Genomic DNA, 21,932 nt, shown 5'->3' on the forward strand with positions numbered 1-21,932 from the left:
ATATATGTTTGTGTGTGTGTGTGTGTGTGTGTGTGTGTGTGTGTGTGTATATGTATGTAAATGTATATATAATTTCTGTTTTGCACTATTTTCAATCTAACTATTTAATATACATATATATACTTATTGTAATTGATTTACTTTTTTTTCTTTTTATGTTATCATCTATTGCACTGCTGCTGCTAAGTTAATAAATTTCACGACACGTGCCGGTGATAACAAACCTGATTCTGATGCTGAATCTAAGTGTACAACCGCAAAATGAAGGGATATCCCTTCAGAACTGAGGTGAGGAGCAATTTCTTCAGTCGGTGGTGAATCTGTAGAATGTGTTGCCACCAAGGCTGGGGAAGCATTAGGCGCATTTAAAGCAGAGATTGATAGGTTTTATAAGTTATTAGTTATGGAGAGAAGGCAGGAGAAAGACATTTTTAAAAAGTCATGATTCAATGGCAGAGGGGATTCTCTGGGCCAAATAGCCTAAGTCTGGTCGTATATCCTATGGACTTATTTCTACATGTGTGATTATGGAGGTTGGGGGTAGCCACTGGGGAACTCCAGGCCAATGTTGTGAATTTGAAGTTAAATTTTTCACAGCATTACAATTTTATTCCAGTGATTAGCTTTTAATGTGATTTAACATTAATCCCATGCTGCTGCCAGAACCTGGTTCCCTTTAGTTGTCCACTGACAACTGTCTGGTTGCTTTTATATCGAGGAGTGAAGGCTGAGTTTGAGCTTTGCTCCAAAGATGAGCAGAATATCTGGACCAGGGCCATCACCGAAACTGGCAGAAGTCCCATATCAGGTTCTACTGCCCACTGCCAGAGCTGGATCTGTTGCCCACTGCCATGGGGTGGCACAGTAGCGTAGTGGCTAGCACAACGCTTTGCAGTACAGGGTTCAATTCCTGCCACTGCCTGTAAGGAGTCTGTATGTTCTCCCTGTGACCGTGTGGGTTTCCTCCGGGTGCTCTGGTTTCCTCCCACATTCCAAAGGCGTACTGGTTGGTAAGTTAATTGGTCATTGTAAATTGTCCCATGACTAGACTAGGATTAAACTGGGGGATTACTGGGCGGTGTAGCTTGGAGGACCAGGAGGGCCTACTTCATGCTTAATCTCAATATAACTAAGTAGCAGGATCTGCTGCCTACTGCCACAGCTGGCCCTTCATTTCCAGTGACATTTAACTCTTTCAGTATGCCAGAGTCATTTCAGGCTGGAGCCAGAGGCAAAAGTCACAGCAACTGACAACATAGGAACAGGCTATAAGTGTGCTGCTTGTCTGGTTTAAAGCAAACATTGTATTTTCTTTGAACTCAACAGAGAAGTGCAGTCTTTTCAAATGCACATTTGTGAAACTCCTGCGGATGAGAGAGACCATTAGAACTAGCAAATAGCAACTCATTCATTTCTCGGAGTTAATGGGCATTACAAGGATTGTCCGTACATTATTCCGAAAGGCCAGCCTCACCCTGGTGAAGTGTCACTTCAGTCACAGTCACCAGAACACATTGGTTTAAGGTATAGACACTTAAAGTTGTCTTTTTTTTTGAGTTGTTGGCTTTTTGGGCGAGCACAGCCTTGTTAGCTTGATATTGCTTAATGTCCTTCTAGAAGTTTTGTAGGTTGGTACATGTGCTTAAAACATGACTATTAATAGCTAAGAGTTTCACTCACTCAACAGCAGCTGTCATCATGACATTGCTGAATGCACAAAGCTGAACTAAGGGCACCATTAATCTTCAGTGTCTTCCTAAGATCAGAAGTGAAAAACAATCCAGAACCAAAGAGCCATCAGTAATATAGCTGCTCCTCTCTGTCACCTCTGCTTGAGTCTATACCATCCTGTACCTGGTCAGCTGCACAGGGTAGGCAGGGTATGGGGCTCAGTCTTTAGCTCCGCTGTTATCTATTTCCATAGATGCCAGAAATTCTTAGGAACTTATCCGGTTCTGACAAGAGGTAACTTGATTTGCAGTTCACAAGACATTTGAGTGATTAGTTTGTGTGTGTGTGTGTAGTAGAGAGAAACCATAAAACCACAAGGTATAGGAGCCATTCAGTCCATTGAGTCTGGTCCAGTATCTAATCATACCTTATATACATTTTTAACTCCATTTACCTGCCTTCTCCGATACCTTTAACCTTCCGAACAATCTCCAGAAACTATCAAACTTTGCCTGAATGTCTTGGCCTCCACTACCCTCTGGCTAAAGCAACTCCTGCTCATCTCAGTTTTAAAGGGACATCCCTTTATTCTGAGGCTGTACCATGGGATCCTAGACTTTCCGACTGTTGTTGACGCAAACTATGCAATTCACTGTATGTTTTGATGTACACGTGACAATAAAGTTGATCTTTTATTTTATATTTAGTGGGAACATCGTCTCCCCATCCACTCTCTCCAGGGCTTTCAGTATTTGAAAGAAAGCGGAGAGAGGAAATAAAGAAAGATAAGGGGAGAGGAGGAATCATCTATGACTAGAGAAGTGTTGGGGGGATTTCTTAAGTGTATCCCTGTTATATATTCCTGTCTCCTACAGAAATCTCAGCAATGCTGGTTTTTAGGGTAACTGCACCAGTTGGGTTCATGAGAGCAGACAGAAGAGAAGTTCCTGCCACCATCTATGACACCCCCTATCTCTCCACATCTTGGCCAATATACAATGGATTCTGGTTAGTTGGGCCATTGGTTAATCAGAGCAGTCGCAGGAGACTGTTGCTGAACCATTTCTAACCAATGTCAGTCACATGCACTAGTTGGACACTATACCAGGCCTAAAGCGAAAATTTTTAAAATAGCGTCAATGTGTTTGTGTCCAAAAATCAGTGATTTTTGTCACAGTTAGTCGGCAAGAAATAAATAGTAAGACAATTCAGAACTGTTTTGCCCACTGAGATTTCAAGCATTCAGACTTGGAGATGTTAAAAATGACCAGGTGTGAAATGAAACAATTTTACTGCTTCAGAAAGTTAGAAGCTACAAAAAATTTGAAGGTATCAACAATCATCTTGAATGTTACATTGAAAATGAAGATTAAGAGGATGCAATCATAGAAAGCTTTGTGTGAAGGCAGTCCATTGTCTACACTAGGAGTCTGTGCTGATTTTGTTCATTTACAGTCAATCAGAAGAGCACTGCAGTGTACACTCATTGAATTCCTCTGCTGTTAACTAATTGGAACTAACACACAGTTTTATAGTACAGTAGTAGTATTGGTAATGTTCTAAGTTGTTCTGTATTTCATTTAAATACATAATTTGTTACTTAGTTAAATGATAGTTTGTCTTTTTTTATACCTTTTTACCTATTTCTTTGAAACTTCAGCAATTTGGGGCAGCCCCCTAATTGAGCCAAAATGTATGGGTCCTGATGTGTCCCAATTAACTTGACCCCACAGTGTACCCAGAACCAATATAAATGAGATGAACATGGAATAAATAAATCAATCTGAATCTGAATCTGAAATGATCACTGGTCTTTGGGGGAACCAACAATCTTATTTCTTGCATCATAGTGGTAACTACTCTCGATGGAAGTTATGGTGGACATACTCTATATGCAAGTTCTTTCATTGCAAATGAAGTGATGTGTACATTATAAAATGTAAAAAGTACTGTCACTGTTGCTGATTTTACTTTGTTCAGGCCTAATATTGCATCGCGCTAATGATTTTTTTGCCTTGCTATGGAGTTCTCGAGTCTTGTTATTGCTTTAGCTGTGCAGTGCATCATTTCAGACACAATGGCATATTGTGTCATTAGTAAGAGAAAATTCCCAGTTCCTTATTGTGTCAGCAGAGCTACTCAAAGGCATTCATGGGATAAAAAATAGTTATGCACAGAGAGATTAAGGAGGCTATTTAACCCCCGTGGAGGTGCCTACGTTTGCCAGTCAATTGTACCAGTGAGGCAAATGATCAGTTTTGATGGCTTTGATAAAAGCGAGATGGATGACTGATACCAATGAGACAGCTTCTTCTCCTCTGAACAGAGCAATGCAGTGACCTTTCACCTCAGCAGCCATACAGAAGCCCAAATGAGGGGGCAATGGCACCTCCCATATGACTATGAGGGATGGGCAGGGCGGGGAGAGGGAGTCAGACTGTGAGTCGAGCTGACACATTCTCTCATTCCTTTTTTCTCCTTCTAGTTTGTTCTCCTCCTCCTGTTCTGAAGACCCATGCTGGGGTATGGCTCCATTGCACCACCAGGCCTTCAGTCCCTCACCGAACAGAGTACTCTTCATGTGAGAGCAGCGAGCGTAAGTGTCAATGAGATTTTCAACCACTCGGGGTGCCATTGCCTAACCTAACATCTGTGCCCTACCATGTTCTGGCAGAACTCACTTCTCAGAGCAGCACCTCCCTCCTTCTTCTCCTAAGCGTACCATAGAGATCTTAGCGTGCAATGTTATAGTATCTCTGGGATTCCCTTGCCAAAATTCTTCATCTCTCAAGCTCTCTACCTCCCTTCCAGACCTTTTTCTCGTGTCGTCTTGACCAACTTTTTGGTCAGCTATCCTAATCTCTCTTTTTGCCTCAGCATCAGTTTCTTTAATCTTAAGATCTTGTGAAGAACCTTGGACCATTTTATCATCTTCCAGCGGCTACATAAATGCAAATTATCAATGCTTTCATGGAGTGACTAATGCATTTAAAATCAACATTTCATGATGCATTTGCAATGGACAACAGAATGGGCTGAAGCTGCACAAAGTACTTCCTATTCCAATAATGATTTGCCTCATCAGCCACCTCTGAACATCTGTTTTCCCATCCCTTGTCAGAAATGTCACTCAAAGGTTTTAGCTGACAGTTGCTTTTTTTTTGTGACCTCATATTGCTTTTCATGGGTACTCTGTTTTGCCATAACGTTGCCAGATATTGTTGCTAGGATGTTGTCCCTAATGACACCATGTATGCCGCGTGTGTGATGTTTGAAGTCAAACTTAAACACAAGAAGAAGCAGATCCACAGAGTTCTTCACATGCTCATCTTCGGTAAAAATCTGTAATTCAGTGTACACCCCAAACACAGTTTCTAAGTCTTTAGATCAATAATGTTTGAAATTTTGGAAAAGCTGACCAGTTAAGAGATGTTGTGAAAGAGTTCCCAGGAAAAAGCGTGGAAGTAGAAGGGATAATGTGGTTACATACCGAGTGCTTGTGATTTCTTATAAAAGCTCTTTAATATCATCCTTGAGTTTCAATTCTTAAAGATCAAAGATCATAAGGGTTAAAGATTAGCTTTATTTGTATAGTACAGTATATCGAAACATACAATGAACTATGCCATTTGCACCGAGGATGTGCTGGGCACAACTATCACCATGCTTCTGGCATTGTCAGTCAATTATCCATAATAGTTTCATAGCAAAAAACTATTATTCATGTGTGATTTTATTGTATTATCAATAAAATCACATATGAATAAATCCATAAGTTTTTTAATATAAAATCCTTCAAAGATATTAAAGGAAACAGAGGTACATGATTAAATGTGTTTAGATAAACAATAGCTGACAATAATAGATATGGTGGGAATAGCTATGCAGGTTGAGAACAGGAATTCATGACATTAATCATACAAACAGCTTATACAAATAAAAGTAGCAGTGTTTAACACATTATAAATAAATAATGTGCTGGCAATGTAGTGACTGTGTCAGTTTGTATTATTGATGAATACCCTGAAGGAAACAATGGCCTTTGCAGAATATGGGCTTTTGGATCGAATGGTCCTATCAGCCTCCTAAAGAATGCTGACTTGTGTTTTCATCTGCCAGCATCTGTAGTGGCCCAGAAGGTGCTGAGGTTTAGAAACAGGTGGCACTTTGCACAACAGAGTCCCAGTGGGGCCAACAACTGAAGCTTCTGACTTGCCATGTCTTTATACAGCCTAGGACAACAAAAACATGACAAGATGACAGATAGTAGTTTCAATATACAGTGACAAACAAATTAGTGCAAAGATGCTTTCTACTGAATACCAGATGTGTTGAATTCTGTGAAATGGAACAAGCAATGAAAAATTGTCAATCTCCCATCTGCGCCTTCAGTGTGCGATGTGTGTGTTAAGTCCTTGTGGTTTTGTTTAGTTGTCGACTGCACTTAAGTGGAAATTTGTAATTTTTGTCTCATTAATGGGTAAATTTCGTGGTTTAGCCAGAATTCTGGGAATGTACTAAATCCTTCTAAACAGAGTCTAAATTCTCCTGCTTTACCTGGAAAAAAATTGACATACACAAAAGCAGAATTTTTTAAGTTATGAGAGACTGGGGAACAGTGCTGTTCAAAGGAACTTGGGTGCCTTTGTACACAAGTCACTGAAAGTCAATATACAGGTTAAGAAAGCATATAGAATGTTACCCTTTATAATGACATGGTATAATTGGAGAATTTGTTATTCCTCTCCGCACCTTGTAGTGTATTGGGCAGCAACTTTGCCGTTTCTCTAGCATTTTGTCTGTTTTTCAAGGCAGCGTTGATAGCTTGACGCTCAACCTAGCACAGATGGAAAACATGCAAGAAGCCAACCGGATTTAAACCCGGGATCACACGCCTCGAAGTTTGGTGCTGATGCCACCACTCCATCGGCTGGCTAACTGCAAAATTAAGCAATTCTTAATGCAATTCTACATGGTCTTCCTCCCACCAGCCCTGCACCCCCGATCAATCTGACCTATCAATCTGTTCCTTTCTTCCTTATGTAGTAAACTATTTTCTTAAGCAGAGTTTCGGTGTCTCTCATCAACTGGCATTTATTGCTCATCTCAGTTCATCATGCAAGGAGGCACCTTCTGCAGTCCTTTTTCTGGGGGACACCACAGGGAGTTGGAGGTCAAGTTAGGTTTTAGGGTAAGGATGAGTGGAAGTTAAAGATCACGGCCAATTAGTGAAGAGTCAGGGACCAGACCCAGTGGCAGAATCCAGGCTGGAGTGCTCCACTATCAAAAGCCAGTGATGTCAGTTCGACAAGCACTGTGGATGAAGATCAGTGATCTCCATAATCAATGACTGAGGTCAATGGGCCCTATGGATGAGGCTGTTGACCCAGCATGTCAGCCAATCCCTGAAGGTTGGTGAGTTCTGGGATCAGAGGTCCATACGAGCTGGAGACATGAGAGCTGGAGAACCCCAACCCCCCAGGTTGTTAAGTCCAAGAGTTGGAAGTCCATGCAAGTCCTGAGTTCAAGGCCTGGAGTTCAAAGTCCATGATGGAGAGGTCTGGGTTGATACAGAATATCGAAGCTCAAAGGTCAGAGACTGAATATGGTGAACCTGGAAGTTGGAAGTCCCATGTCTGTGAGTCCATGACTGAGATGCTGGAAGCCCAGAGGTGGCCTGTCTGTGTGTGTAAATGGGAGGGAGGAAAGGAGCATATTTTTAGGTTATTGTTCTGTTTTGTTGCTGTTGATCTGTAGTTGCTATTGTTCTTGTTGCTTGTGTTATTCTGCTGAACATTGTCAGCATGCTCCGTGTGGCAACGCTTGTGGGCTGCCCCCAGCACATCCTTAAGTTGTGTTGGTTGTTAACATAAACAATGCATTTCATCGGATGATAAATAAATGATTTTGAGTCTGAATCTGATGAAACTATCCCACACTAATGTTGGATAGGGAATTTAAATGTAGCAAAATGAAGGAATGGCAGTAAATTCCCATATCAACGTTGTGCACCTTACAGGTATTGGTGTTCTTTGTAATAAAACTACTGTATTTGGACCCACAGTTGTTCTGGACATGATGCTATTCATTTGAATTAAGCTGAATTTATATCACTCATGAAACTGTATTTTTAAAGTCACAGCACAGCATAGAAACAGGCCCTTCAGCCCACCACGTCCCTACTGACCATCATGGCTTTCTATATTAATCCATATCTGACTGTGCCTTTGTCATTCAGCTATCTGTCCCCAGATGCCAACTAATCTTTCTGTGAAAAATTTACCTGTCTGATCCCCTTTAAGTCTCTTGCTTCTCATTGTAATCTTCTTCTAGTTTTAGTTTTAGACAATCTGACCTTGGGAAACAGAGCTTGTCTATCTACCCTATCTATGCCTTTCATAATTTTTTTACCCTCTATCACTCCTCAGCCTCCTTTACTCCAATGAAAACAGACCCAACCTATGCAATCTCCCATTATTGCTCATGTTCTCCAATCCAGATTTACCTGTAGCTCATACTTCAGGGTGACTCAGTGACTCGTAGAAGGGAAGGCAGAAAGTCTTCAATTTAAATATCATTAATCGTTATCTACTGGCTGCACTTGTAATCTATGTTAAGGCTTAAAGACAAAGTAATGATATCTTCTTTGAGCAGTGTGGTCATATCAGCTTTGAATAAATTTAGCACAAAGCCAGTATAGAATGAAACAAACTCTTTTGTGGATATTTAAATCATTGCAGTTCTCAACTTCGATGTGATAAAGTCAAAGTTAAAATTTCAGTCTAAAATCAAGATGTGGAAGCTAGTCATCTGGATGTAATTTTAACTTGCTACTATTAGAAGCCATGCGAAGTGGAAGAATATCTGAACCCTTCCATGTTATCCCGCTCCCTTTAATAAGCACATTTTGATTGAAGCACTTCAGATGAATCTCATCATAAAGAATGTACTTGGGTCATTTATAATCAGCACAGAACAAAATGCTGAAGCAGAGCTGTATGTTTTAAGTGTTATAAACAGAGGCTGTAATAAGCATCTTTGAAAGTGTGGTGATCTCTTTTTCCTTGTCATTCATCAATACATTTTCAACCATGCTAGACAGTTAAAAACAGATTGTACACCAGAAACCTTCACATGATGGATGAATGCACCATTTGAGAGGTTGCTCGTCTCCAGGGAAAATACCTCAGAAATGTGTCTGTGACAGCGGCTGATTATTATGTTAAATGGTCACCTAAAATCAGGTAAATATAAATAAAATGGACACCTGCCAGTAACGCAAAGAGATTTAAAGGAATCAAAGATATTGGAAGTTTTGCATGGAAACTCTGTAAAGTTATAAATTTGGCAATAGAATTCACTATCTATTTCTTTGGCTTTAAAAGCCTTTTGGATGTGGTTCACTGTGAGGCAGAAAACATAAAATTTCGTCTTGGTTAGCACACAGGTATTATCAGGGTCATAAACCTCTGATTCAGTAATACATTTAGCAGTACTTTACATACAAACACAGGTGAAGGCAGAACAAACTTGCTCCACTACTCAACAAAAGCATGGCTGACCTGATTTTGGCCTGAATTTTGCTTTGGCACCTGTCCCCCATAAGACTCGATTCCCTGTTTGCCCAAAAATCTGTCTTGAGTGTGCTGTTGATATTCTCGAAACTACAATATGCGTGCAATTGCAATGAAAGTGCTAATCATTGACCTCGATTACTTTGTAATTGATGTTCAGTTATGTCAGAATTACCTCCTACATTATGAAAATTCATGATTCGGAGGAAATAGTAAGGTTACAATTACAACTGTGTAGTTGACATTGAGAGGTTTCTCATTTTCATAGGTGCTTATTGCTGTGCAAATTTATAATTCTTAAAACATACATTGCATTAGTAACTATCCTTCAAAAGTGCTTAATTGGGTTGTAGAGCACTCCAAAATGATCCGAGGTCGTGCAAGACATTATTTCAGTGCAAGTCTTTTACTGCATACAAATTAATTTACAATTGCAGCTCAGAAAAGCTGAGAATGATGATTTTCCAGACACAGAATCATAGAATCATACAGCAGGGGAACAGACCAATCAGCCCAAGCCATTCACACTGACCAGTGGGCATCCATTCCCATCTCCCAGCATTTAATCCATATCCTTTTATTCCTATGCGATACAAATGCTCATCTCGACACTTCATAAATACTGTGACCCAGCCCTTACCAGTTTCTCAGGCAGCGTATTTTAAGATATTTTGGGTGAAGAAGTTCTCCCTCATGACACCTCTAAATCTTTTCCTCCTTACCCCAAACCTATATTCTCTGTTTTTAGCTACCTCCAGATATGGAGGAAGGTTCCCTGCAGAAGACACTATCAATATCCCTTGTAATTTTATATATCTCAGTCATGTTCCCCCTTAGTTTTCTCTGCTCCAGGAGGGAGATTAACAAAGAACATGCATCATAGAACAGCACAGTACAGGCACTTCAGCCCACAATGGTGTGCTGATCTTTCAACCTACTCTCAGATCAATCTAACCCTTCCCTTCCCTATAGCCCTCCATTCTTCTTTCATCCATGTGCCTCTCTTAAATGTCCCTAATATATCTGCCTCTCCCACTACCCATGGCAGTATGTTTCATTCACATGCCACTCTCTATGATAAAAAAAAACAGCCTACGACTTCCCCCATACATTCCTCCAATCACCTTAAAATTATTTCCCCTTGTAGCAGCCATTTCCACCCTAGGAATAAGTCTCTGGCTATCCATTTGATTTATGCTTTTTATCACCTTATACACCTCTAAAGAGGGAATTTCTCCAGTCTCTCATAGAGTCATAAAGTCTTTGAGCACAAAAGCAAACCCTTAGAGCACAAGAGCAGACCCTTTGATACAACTCATCAAAGTTGCTGGTGAACGCAGCAGGCCAGGCAGCAAGCAACTTTGATGTGTGTTGCTTGAATTTCCAGCATCTGCAGAATTCCTGTTGTTTGCCTTTGACACAACTCATCCATTCCAACCAAAATGCCTGTCCAATCCAGTCTCACCTGCCCACGTTTGACTCAGATCTCTGTAAACCTTTCTTATCCATGTGCCTATTTATAATTGAACATACCTATCTATAACTGAATTTCCTCATCATTGAAGTAATCCATCCCAGGCAAAATCTTGGTGAAGCTCTTCTGCAACCTTTCCAGTGTTGTCACATCCATCCTGTTCCACGGTGACCAGGTGTGTACATAGTACTCCTTCTGAGCTCCAACTAAGTTTCGAGCACAATCTCCCTACTTCTGTACTCTGTGCCCCAACTAATGAAAGGCAGTACCACATAAGTTATCAATCTGTGTGGCCATCTTCAAGGATTTATAGATTTATACGTCAATGTCGTTCTGTTCCTCAGTACTCTCTTAGACCCTACCATTCATGGTGTTTGTCCTGGCCTCATTATCACTCATGTCACATTTGTCTGGATTAAGCTCCATCTGCCCAATTTGCCAATTTGTTTAACACACATCAAAGTTGCTGGTGAATGCAGCAGGCCAGGCAGCATCTCTAGGAAGAGGTACAGTCGATGTTTCAGGCTGAGACCAACTTTGATTTGTGTTGCTTGAATTTCCAGCATCTGCAGAATTCCTGTTGTTTGACAATTTGTTTGCCCCATTTGCCACCACATCTGTATTTATCTGCAGTTTGACACTACTTTCCACACCAGCAACTCCATGAATCCATTAGTTGCTCCAAACTGCTAATTACATTTGAAGATAATACTACATTGATTGGCCTTATCTAAAATAATAACGAGGCAGCCTACAGAGAAGTCATCACCTTGACACAGTGGTGTCAAGAAAACAATCTTTCCCTCAATGTCACAAAAACAAAGGAGTTGGTTGTAGACTACAAGAGGAATGGAGCCAGCCTAACACCTATTGACATCAAGGGATCTGGGGTTGAGAGGGTAAAAAGCTTTGTTCCTTGGTATACACATCACAGAGGATCTCATTTGATCTGTACATACCAGCTATGTGGTGAAAAAGGCACAACAATGCCTCTTTTACCTCAGATAGTTGAAGAAGTTTGGCATGAGTCTCCAAATCCTAAAGACTTTCTTACAGGGACACAATTGAGAGCATCCTGACTGGCTGTATCACTGCCTGGTATGGGAATTGTTCTTCCCTCAATCGCAGGGCTCTGCAGAGAATGATGTGGACAGCCCAGCGCATCTGTAGATGTGAACTTCCCACTATTCAGGACATTTACAGTGATAGGTGCGTAAAAGGGGCACGAACAATTACCGGGGATCTGAGTTACCCCAACCACAAACTGTTCCAGCTGCTACCATCCAGGAAATGGTACCACAGCATTAAAGCCAGGACCAATAGGCTCCGGGACAGTTTCTTGCACCAGACCATCAAACTGATTAATTCACACTGACACAATCGTATTTTTAAGCTATATTGACTGTTCTGTAGTATGTCTTATTGAACATACTATTTACTAAAAATGACTATAATTTGCTCATTGCACATTCAGATGGAGATGTAACATTAAGATTTTTACTCCTCACATATGCAAAGGATGTAAGAAATGAAGTCAATTCAATTCAATTCAACAAGAGCTTTTCAGCCTAATGCCAATTCAAATTTCTTGATGCATGTCCCCTAGGTTATGCCGTACCCTGTGTTTATCAAATGATTTTGTAGGAGCAGTAAGTGATTCTGCCTCACTGACTTTCCATAGAGTGTGCTCCGCACTCTTACCACCCTACACTAACAGAAAGGTGTAAAATGTGTATAACCACGTTAATAAATGACTGTTCCCAATGTAAGTCTTGTTAAAACTCTTCTGCAACCTCTCCAGCGTTTCCTCTCCAATCTTGTGCACAAAGGGCATACACACCAATCCTCAGAGAGGGATCAGCATTCTAACTGGCTGCATCACCAACTGGTATGGGTGGGGTGGAGGGGCCCACTGCGCAGGTCCACTAAGCTGAAGGGAGTTGTAAAATTAGTCAGCTCCATCATGGGCACTAGCCTCCGAGTGTCCAGGAAATCTTCAAGGAGCAGTAGCTCAAAAAGGTGGTGTCCATTATTAAGGGCCCCCATCACCTAGGACATGCCCTCTTCTCATTGCTACTATCAGGAAGGAGGTACAGAAGCCTGAAGGCACACACTCAAAAATTTAAGAACAGCTTCCTCCCCTCTGCCATCTGATTTCTGAATGGACATTGAACCCATGAACACTATCTCACTACTTTTTCTATTTCTATTTTTGCACTACTTAGTTAAGCTGCCTATTTGATATCTATATACTTACTGTAATTCACAATTTTTTCTCTATTATTATGTATTGCTTTGTACTGCTAGTGCAAAGTTAACAAATTTTGCAACATATGCCAATGATATTAAACAGGATTCTGATTCCATAATGTCTGATGCATAGACTACAATATTATTCTCAAATGCAGCCCAATTCTCAGTACCAATATAACACACAAAATCTGTTCAAATGACAACCTTCATGGGTATTGTTTATACAGTGAGCAAAGGCATTTTTGAGACACCCCGCGAAGGTCTTTGTGGCATCCTAGTTATTCCGCAGATGGCAAATGTGAAATGTTTTCCTTAATTATTCTGCTTTTATTTTCATTCTGCTTCTCTAAAGTATTTGCCGTTTATGTTTGCTTACTGTTTCAAAAAATAAATAGCTTTCTGGCCTAATTTTCTAATTGAAATGAATGAATTGGATGGGGTTAGGAAAGGTTCACCAATTTATGTTAAATGAAATCCTTGGAGTTTGCACATGGATGAAATAATTAAAGGTGATGGCATGCTTCTGTTGGAGAAAGGCTCAGTTGCTTCTTGTTCTCTTAATTAACTGTTAGATTTACACTTTCTCTCTTTGAATGTAAACTCTCTTTGTTGAATTTAAGCTTATCAAGTCGAAGTGTGTCGCTGTTGAGGATTGGAATATTTCCCTGTACATCCTCTTGTCAGCATTAGGCTCACACAGATGTTGAGTAAAGCTCTCTCTAATCTTCTCCATCATCGAGACAAGAATTTTTTCTCCCTGTTTGGAATATATAAGTGACTTATGAGGATGAGGACAATTCGCCAGGGTCTCTATTTCTGGCAAAACCTTTAAAGTTCTCAAACAATTGGACTGTGATTATATAAGGAAAACTGTAAGCAGCAAGTATCATCTGCCAATACGTGCCTTGTTGATAACTCATAGTAACCAGATAAAGTTTTTGAGTATCTCTCAAAAAAGGATATTTGTGGTTTTGTTGCAAGCCAATCGTTTCTGACCCAGGACATCATTGTAGGAGTCTTGGGTTTTCCACCATCTTCAGCTGTGAAATGCAGATCAGTGCTGTTGCTCAATATGGAATTTAGGGAATAGCTCGGTGCCCATACAATGAGCAAGGTAGGAGAAAGTACTGGTGGGTTAGCTGTGTGAGTCTCTGTGCTTGAAGTGGATTTTGGTCACTGACCTCACTCCTGAGGCGGGGTTAGAGAAATCTCAGGAAGAAATGGAAGGTTCAGAGGTAGACTATTGAAAATGAGAACAGAATGGGAATCCAAATTATGGTCTTAAAGAGGAAAAACACCAATTTTGCAGATCTGTAGCTTTATGTCCTGATTAGCTTTTTGTTCTTCTAGCCCCCAAATGTGGTTAAAACCTTTTCAAGCCTGATGTTTGTTGTGCTCAGACACAAGACTCTCTTGTAGCACTCTTGTTCACTCAACCTGGAACATCTGATGATTAAGTGCCAACCATTCTACTTACCAAGGGAGTTCTCTGTGGTCCTCTGATACATACTGCCAAAAACACTCGATGCATTGAATGCTGCGATTACCAAACATGAAACAGCCTACCCTAACGCCTTCTAAATAATTGTTGGACACTTCCATCACATTTGTTTGAAGAAAGCTCTGCCCAATTATCATCAACTTATCATTGCCAACATTGGGAGTCCCAACACATTTAATCACTTTTACGCTATGATTCAGAATGGCTCAAGTTCCATGCCTAGCCTGCATTTTGGGAAATCTAATCACTGAGCTGTCCTCCTACCTGCATACAGGCAGAGGCTAAAGAGAAAAGCTTCAGATAGAAGGACAACAACTCAGTCATGGGAGACTGAGGATCAGCTTTGTGATTGATAGACTGGGCCATGTTCATGGACTCCTCAGTAGATCTGAACGAATACACCACAGACTTTATAAAAACAGTCATAGCTGAGTGTGTCTCCACAAAATCATTCTGAGTCTTCCCTAACCAGAAGCCCTGGATAAACTATGAGATCTGAAAACTGCTCAGGTATTCAGGTCTGGCGACCAAGTAATACAAGATGTCAAGGTACGATCTCCGGAAAGCCATCTCACACGAGAATGGCAATCCTGGACCAAACTTGAGTCACTGGGGGATGCTCGACAGCTATCACATGGCTTGAGTGCTCCTACAAAGTGAAATCAAGTGACAAGGCTTCATTCCCCAATGAGCTCAATGCCTTTTATGCTTGCTATGACCATTAAAACATGGAAGAACCTTCACAAACTCCCTTACCCTCCAGTGACCCTGTGATTTCAGTCTTTGAGGCCAACATGAGAGCATCCTTCAGGAGGGTGAACCGACAGAATGTATCCGGCGCAGATGGGGGTACCTGGCCAAATACTAAAGACCTGGCTTCAATTACATCAGTGCCTAAGAAAAACACGTAACCTGCCTCAATGACAGTCAGCTATTCGAACTTACCTCCACAGTGTTGAAGTGTTTTGAGAGCTTGGTGATGAAACCTGATCACCTGAACTGCAATTTGTATCCATTCCAATTTGTCTACCGTCATAACAGGTCCACAGCAGATGCCATTTCATTGGCTCTTCACTCAATCCTGGAACATCTGTACAGCAGAGATGTATACATCAGAATGCACTTCATTGACTACAGCTGGGCATTCAATACTATCAACCCCTCAAAACTAATCAATAATCTCAAGTCCTAAGCCTCAATACCTCCTTGTGCAACTGGGTCCTCAATTTCCTCACTTGCAGACCCCAGTCAGTTCACATTAGCAACAACATTTCCTCCATACACTCCATCAGCACAGGTGCAGCTCAAGGCTGTGTTCTTAGCCCCCTGCTCTACTTATGACTGTGAGGCTAAGCATAGCTCCAATGCCATATTTAAGTTTGCCGATGACACCTCTGTCATGGGTCGAATTAAAGGTGTGATGAATCAACATATAGGAGTGGGATTGAAAGTCTGGTTGACTGATGCCACAACAACAACCTCTCACTCAATGTAAGCAAGACCAAGGAGATGATTATTGACCAGGAGGAAGGAATCGGAGGCCCATGAGCCTCATTAGAGGATCAGAGGTAGAGGGAGTCAGCAACTTTAAATTCCTCGGTGTTACCTTTTCAATGTACCTGTCCTGGGACCAGCACGTATGTGCCATTATAGCAGTGCCTCTACTTCTTAGGAGTTTGCGTAGATTTGGCTTATCATCTAAAACTTTGACAAGCTTCTATAGATTTATGGTGGAGAGTATATTGTCTGGTTCCATCATCGCTTGGTATGGAAACACTAATTCCTTGCATAGAAAAGCCTCTAAAAAGTAGTGGATATGGCCCAGTACATCACGGGTAAAACCCTCCCCACTATTGATCACATTTATATGGAGTGCTATTGCAGGAAAGCAGTGTCTATCATCAAGGGTTCCACCATCCAGGCCATGTTGTCAATGTCTTCCTCTTCCTCTTTTGTATTTACACAATTGGATGGGTTTTTTTGCACTTTGGTTGTTGTCCATCCCGTTGAGTGTGGTCTTTCCTTGATTCTCTTGTGTTGCTTGTACTTACTGTGATTGCCTGCAAGAAAAGGGATCTCAGGGCTATACATGGTGACACACTGTATTTTGATAATAAATTTACTTTGAACTTTGAACTAAATTTCATTGCCAAGTGAAAGTTTCCCAATTATCGTTGAGGCAAGTTATTTGTTGGTATGTAACCAAGGATGAAAAATTTCAACAATGCAGGGGCCAGAGAAACCAGACTCCTTTTTCTTTATAGTGGAGAATAATTAAAAGTGATCCTGAAGATGTGTGCAAAACCACATATAGTTTTGTTTTTAATCACATAAGGAGAATCTGTGGTCACCATGTATTGGACGATGCAGTTTAAGTTAATTGGCAACAGAAGGAGAGTGAGACTCCATATGGACTGCATGGAGGTCAGCATCCAATGCACGTCACTGGACTTTGAGCTGCAGAACTGACTGCTGTGTCACTGTGCCCTGTCACCAGGTTCTGTGGTGTTACTGTTCTGTGAACTCCTCTGCCCTATACTTCCTTTTAAAAGCACTGAACAGTTTATTGGTCTCTCGTTCTTTCTTTCATTGTCTACTTCAGGCTGGAATCGTGTGTCGAAAGTGCCTGAACTCATTTCCTTATTAAATGCAAGCTGCATGCAGCTAGAGCTGTATAGTGAAGCTGCCTTCAAGTTGTTCTGTCTCTTTTAAGACCACTAAAGGTAATTGCTGCATCTTGAGTTCAGATGCAGGCTAATTGCTATTAATGTTAATATGAATCAATCTGAGACTGTTTTCTTGAGATAGCCTAATTGGTTTGACATGAAGTGCCTTGCCAGTATCATGATGGATGTGTTATAGAATACACACACACACACACACGTAAGTCATATGCTGGGTATTACTTTCACATTTGATCTTTAAGGGCACTGTTATGTTTGGATCACTTTTACAAATACACTGCTTGAGTGCTTTAAGCTTTTATCGATAAACTTACAACTTCGGCTTCCTGATACAGTTACTACCCAAAAGCAGGTTACCAAAAAAACATGTGTAACACTCAAACAACAGGAATTCTGCAGATGCTGGAAATTCAAGCAACATACATCAAAGTTGCTGGTGAACGCAGCAGGCCAGGCAGCATCTATAGGAAGAGGCGCAGTCGACGTTTCAGGCCGAGACCCTTCGTCAGGACTAACTGAAGGAAGAGTGAGTAAGGGATTTGAAAGCTGGAGGGGGAGGGGGAGATCCAAAATGATAGGAGAAGGCAGGAGGGGGAGGGATAGAGCCGAGAGCTGGACAGGTGATAGGCAAAAGGGGATACGAGAGGATCATGGGACAGGAGGTCCGGGAAGAAAGACAAGGGGGGGGGGTGACCCAGAGGATGGGCAAGAGGTATATTCAGAGGGACAGAGGGAGAAAAAGGAGAGTGAGAGAAAGAATGTGTGCACAAAAATGAGTAACAGATGGGGTACGAGGGGGAGGTGGGGCCTTAGCGGAAGTTAGAGAAGTCGATGTTCATGCCATCAGGTTGGAGGCTACCCAGACGGAATATAAGGTGTTGTTCCTCCAACCTGAGTGTGGCTTCATCTTTACAGCAGAGGAGGCCGTGGATAGACATGTCAGAATGGGAATGGGATGTGGAATTAAAATGTGTGGCCACTGGGAGATCCTGCTTTCTCTGGCAGACAGAGCGTAGATGTTCAGCAAAGCGGTCTCCCAGTCTGCATCGGGTCTCACCAATATATAAAAGGCCACATCGGGAGCACCGGACGCAGTATATCACCCCAGTCGACTCACAGGTGAAGTGATGCCTCACCTGGAAGGACTGTTTGGGGCCCTGAATGGTGGTAAGGGAGGAAGTGTAAAGGCATGTGTAGCACTTGTTCCGCTTACACGGATAAGTGCCAGGAGGGAGATCAGTGGGGAGGGATGGGGGGGACGAATGGACAAGGGAGTTGTGTAGGGAGCGATCCCTGCGGAATGCAGAGAGGGGGGGGAGGGAAAGATGTGCTTAGTGGTGGGATCCCGTTGGAGGTGGCGGAAGTTACGGAGAATAATATGTTGGACCCGGAGGCTGGTGGGGTGGTAGGTGAGGACCAGGGGAACCCTATTCCTAGTGGGGTGGTGGGAGGATGGAGTGAGAGCAGATGTACGTGAAATGGGGGAGATGCGTTTAAGAGCAGAGTTGATAGTGGAGGAAGGGAAGCCTCTTTCTTTAAAAAAGGAAGACATCTCCCTCGTCCTAGAATGAAAAGCCTCATCCTGAGAGCAGATGCGGCGGAGACGGAGGAATTGCGAGAAGGGGATGGCGTTTTTGCAAGAGACAGGGTGAGAAGAGGAATAGTCAGATAGCTGTGAGAGTCAGTAGGCTTATAGTAGACATCAGTGGATAAGCTGTCTCCAGAGACAGAGACAGAAAGATCTAGAAAGGGGAGGGAGGTGTCGGAAATGGACCAGGTAAACTTGAGGGCAGGGTGAAAGTTGGAGGCAAAGTTAATAAAGTCAACGAGTTCTGCATGCGTGCAGGAAGCAGTGCCAATGCAGTCGTCGATGTAGCGAAGGAAAAGTGGGGGACAGATACCAGAATAGGCACGGAACATAGATTGTTCCACAAACCCAACAAAAAGGCAGGCATAGCTAGGACCCATACGGGTGCCCGTAGCTACACCTTTAGTTTGGAGGAAATGGGAGGAGCCAAAGGAGAAATTATTAAGAGTAAGGACTAATTCCACTAGACGGAGCAGAGTGGTGGTAGAGGGGAACTGATTAGGTCTGGAATCCAAAAGAAGCGTAGAGCTTTGAGACCTTCCTGATGGGGTATGGAAGTATATAAGGACTGGACATCCATGGTGAAAATAAAGCGGTGGGGGCCAGGGAACTTAAAATCATCGAAAAGTTTAAGAGCGTGAGAAGTGTCACGAACATAGGTCGGAAGGGATAGAACAAGGGGTGATAAAACAGTGTCGAGGTATGCAGAAATGAGTTCGGTGGGGCAGGAGCAAGCTGAGACAATAGATCGGCCAGGACAGGCAGGTTTGTGGGTCTTGGGTAGGAGGTAGAAACGGGAAGTGTGGAGTGTGGGAACTATAAGGTTGGTAGCAGTGGATGGGAGATCCACTGAGCGGATAAAGTCGGTGATGGTGTGGGAGACAATGGCCTGGTGCTCCTTAGTGGGGTCACGATCGAGGGGTAAATAAGAGGAGGTATCCGCGAGTTGTGTAACACTCACTTTGCCTAGTGGCACGATCTCGGGGGTGGTAACTCCCCTGCCCGGCCAAACTTTAGAACTCCCATATGGGTAGATGCTGCGTAAAGTGTCCCCTGTGTCAAACCAGTACCCGGAAATAACAAACAGTACACAATATGGAGTTGAACAAGTAAGATTTTATAACTCTTACTTGGACTATGAGACTAGTAGAGAACAAAATATAAAATAAAAGGCACCAAGAATTTATTTAATCAGTTTGTGCACATTCGTTGGAGCTCATGGTTTTCCTTCACTGATTTCTCCTTTGATCGTCGTTGACCTTCAGCTCCCGCCAGAACCCTGAGGGTTGGGCGGCCACCGACTCCTCAAGTCGCGTCTCCTCTCTTCATTCCCCTCGCGCCTTCTCTCCCAAAGCCCACGGAAACAAACAGCTTTCACACAAACAAGAAAGAATAACATCTTGCCCATTGGTTAGCAACTGAATTCCAAAGTCCCGTTATCTCTACCTATAACCCAAACATGCTGCTACAGAGAACCCATTACCTTAGCCGTTAACATTACAGAGAAGCCATTTTATTATAATACTACAGAGAAGCCATTTTGTTAGCCTTAACAGTTAACATAAAAGAGAAACCCTGACACTTACTGTCCAGTAATACCAGCTATACTGGAGCAATATCAGAATTAGAGCAATATACTGTTATCTATTGGCAACAGGGAGATTATGTGGATAACTTCACTCACCTCAATGCTGAATTGATTCCACAACGTATAGACTCACTTTCAAGGACTCTATAACTCATGTTCTCAGTATTATTAATTTTCCATTTATTTATTTATTTACACAATTTGTCTTCTCTTACACCTTGGTTGTTTCTCAGTCTTTGTGTGTAGTTTTTCATTGATTCTATTGTGTTTCTTTGTTCAACTATGAATGTTCACAAGAACCCATCTCAGGGTAGTATATGGTGACATATACTTATTTTGATAATACATTTACTTTGAACTCTGAAGAAGGATGACAATATAGTGGTAACATGAAAACTAATTGCAGCATTATATTATGCATTTTCTGGAGAAATATACACTACAGTGCAAAAGTCTTAGGCACATATACGTAGCCAGGGTGTTTAAGACCGTTGAATAGTATTGTATTTGTCAATGTGGAGTGGAGGGTGAGTTTTGTAAATTTGGCAGGAGCTAAGGATGTCGGGAACGGCAAGGGTGGAGTGCTATGGACGGGGTGTGGAACAGGTGGTAAAGAAGGAGTACCAAGGGCAGGGAGTGGCACGGATGCAGAGACACCCAGCCCTGAGACACCAGGCAAGGGCATTTGATTCCAAACAATTGGTTTATTCTCTGGTGCTTCCCAATCCCTCCCTTCTCCCGTCCCCTTTTCCCAACAATGATTCCCCTCTCCCTGCCCCCTTCCCACTATCAGTCCGCAATAGAGACCCATATCAGAATCAGGTTTATTATTGCTCAAATATATGATGAAATTTGCTTTATTTATGGGACTGGAACAACTATTAATTCCCTTATAATCTCAGAAGTTTCTGACCAATACACAAGTATAGGCCACTTTGTTAAAACGTTTCTGAATAATTACAGGAATATTAGAACCACATAATTGTTATGGGTGCAGACATCAGTGCAAAATCATAGATAGCCAGTTCTTTTTCAGCCACCAACCCCCACCTTCCCCCAGTGACAGAAGCAGGAAGGTCAGTGATGCATCAAGATCACAGAATAGTACAGGCCCCACAGAATCAGAAACAGTAGAAAATCTGCAGATGCTGGAAATCTGAGTAACATACACAAAATGCTGAAGGAACTCAGCAGGCCAAGCAACATCTAGGAAAAGTATACAGTCGACATTTTGGGCCGAAACCCTTTGGCAGAACAGGGTCAGAATCAGAATCGCTTTTAATATCACTGACATATTTCATGAAACGTATTGTTTTGTGGCAGCTATACAGTAAAATACATAAAATATACCACAAGTTTTGAAAAGAAATATAAATTTAAAATTTGAGTAAATAGTGCAAAAAAAGTGAGGGGAGAATACTGAGATAGTGTTATGGGTTCTGATGGCGGAGGTGAAGAAACTGTTGCTAAAACATTGAGGGTGTATCTTCAGGCTCCAATACCTCCTCTCTGATGGTAGCAGTGAGAAGGAGCCATGTTCTGGGTGGTGGAGATCCTTGATGCTGCCTTTTGAAGATGTCACTGAATCATAGCTGAAAG

General features: G+C 41.9%; 1 protein-coding gene across 2 annotated transcripts in view; it reads left to right on the top strand.

The window, feature by feature from the left end:
- adarb2 (adenosine deaminase RNA specific B2 (inactive)) overlaps positions 1-21,932 on the top strand; it is an 832,269-nt gene that overhangs the window by 349,084 nt on the left and 461,253 nt on the right. The window contains exon 2 of one of the 2 annotated variants that reach the window (XM_063044383.1): positions 4,157-4,267. The exons of the other annotated variant lie outside the window; for it this stretch is intronic. Within the exon in view, the coding sequence (XP_062900453.1) occupies positions 4,157-4,267 (111 nt within the window). The remainder of the gene's footprint in view (positions 1-4,156; positions 4,268-21,932) is intronic. 2 annotated transcript variants of the gene reach the window in all.

This window comes from Mobula hypostoma, chromosome 3 (assembly GCF_963921235.1).
Source record: "Mobula hypostoma chromosome 3, sMobHyp1.1, whole genome shotgun sequence".
Classification (NCBI taxonomy): Eukaryota; Metazoa; Chordata; class Chondrichthyes; order Myliobatiformes; family Myliobatidae; genus Mobula; species Mobula hypostoma.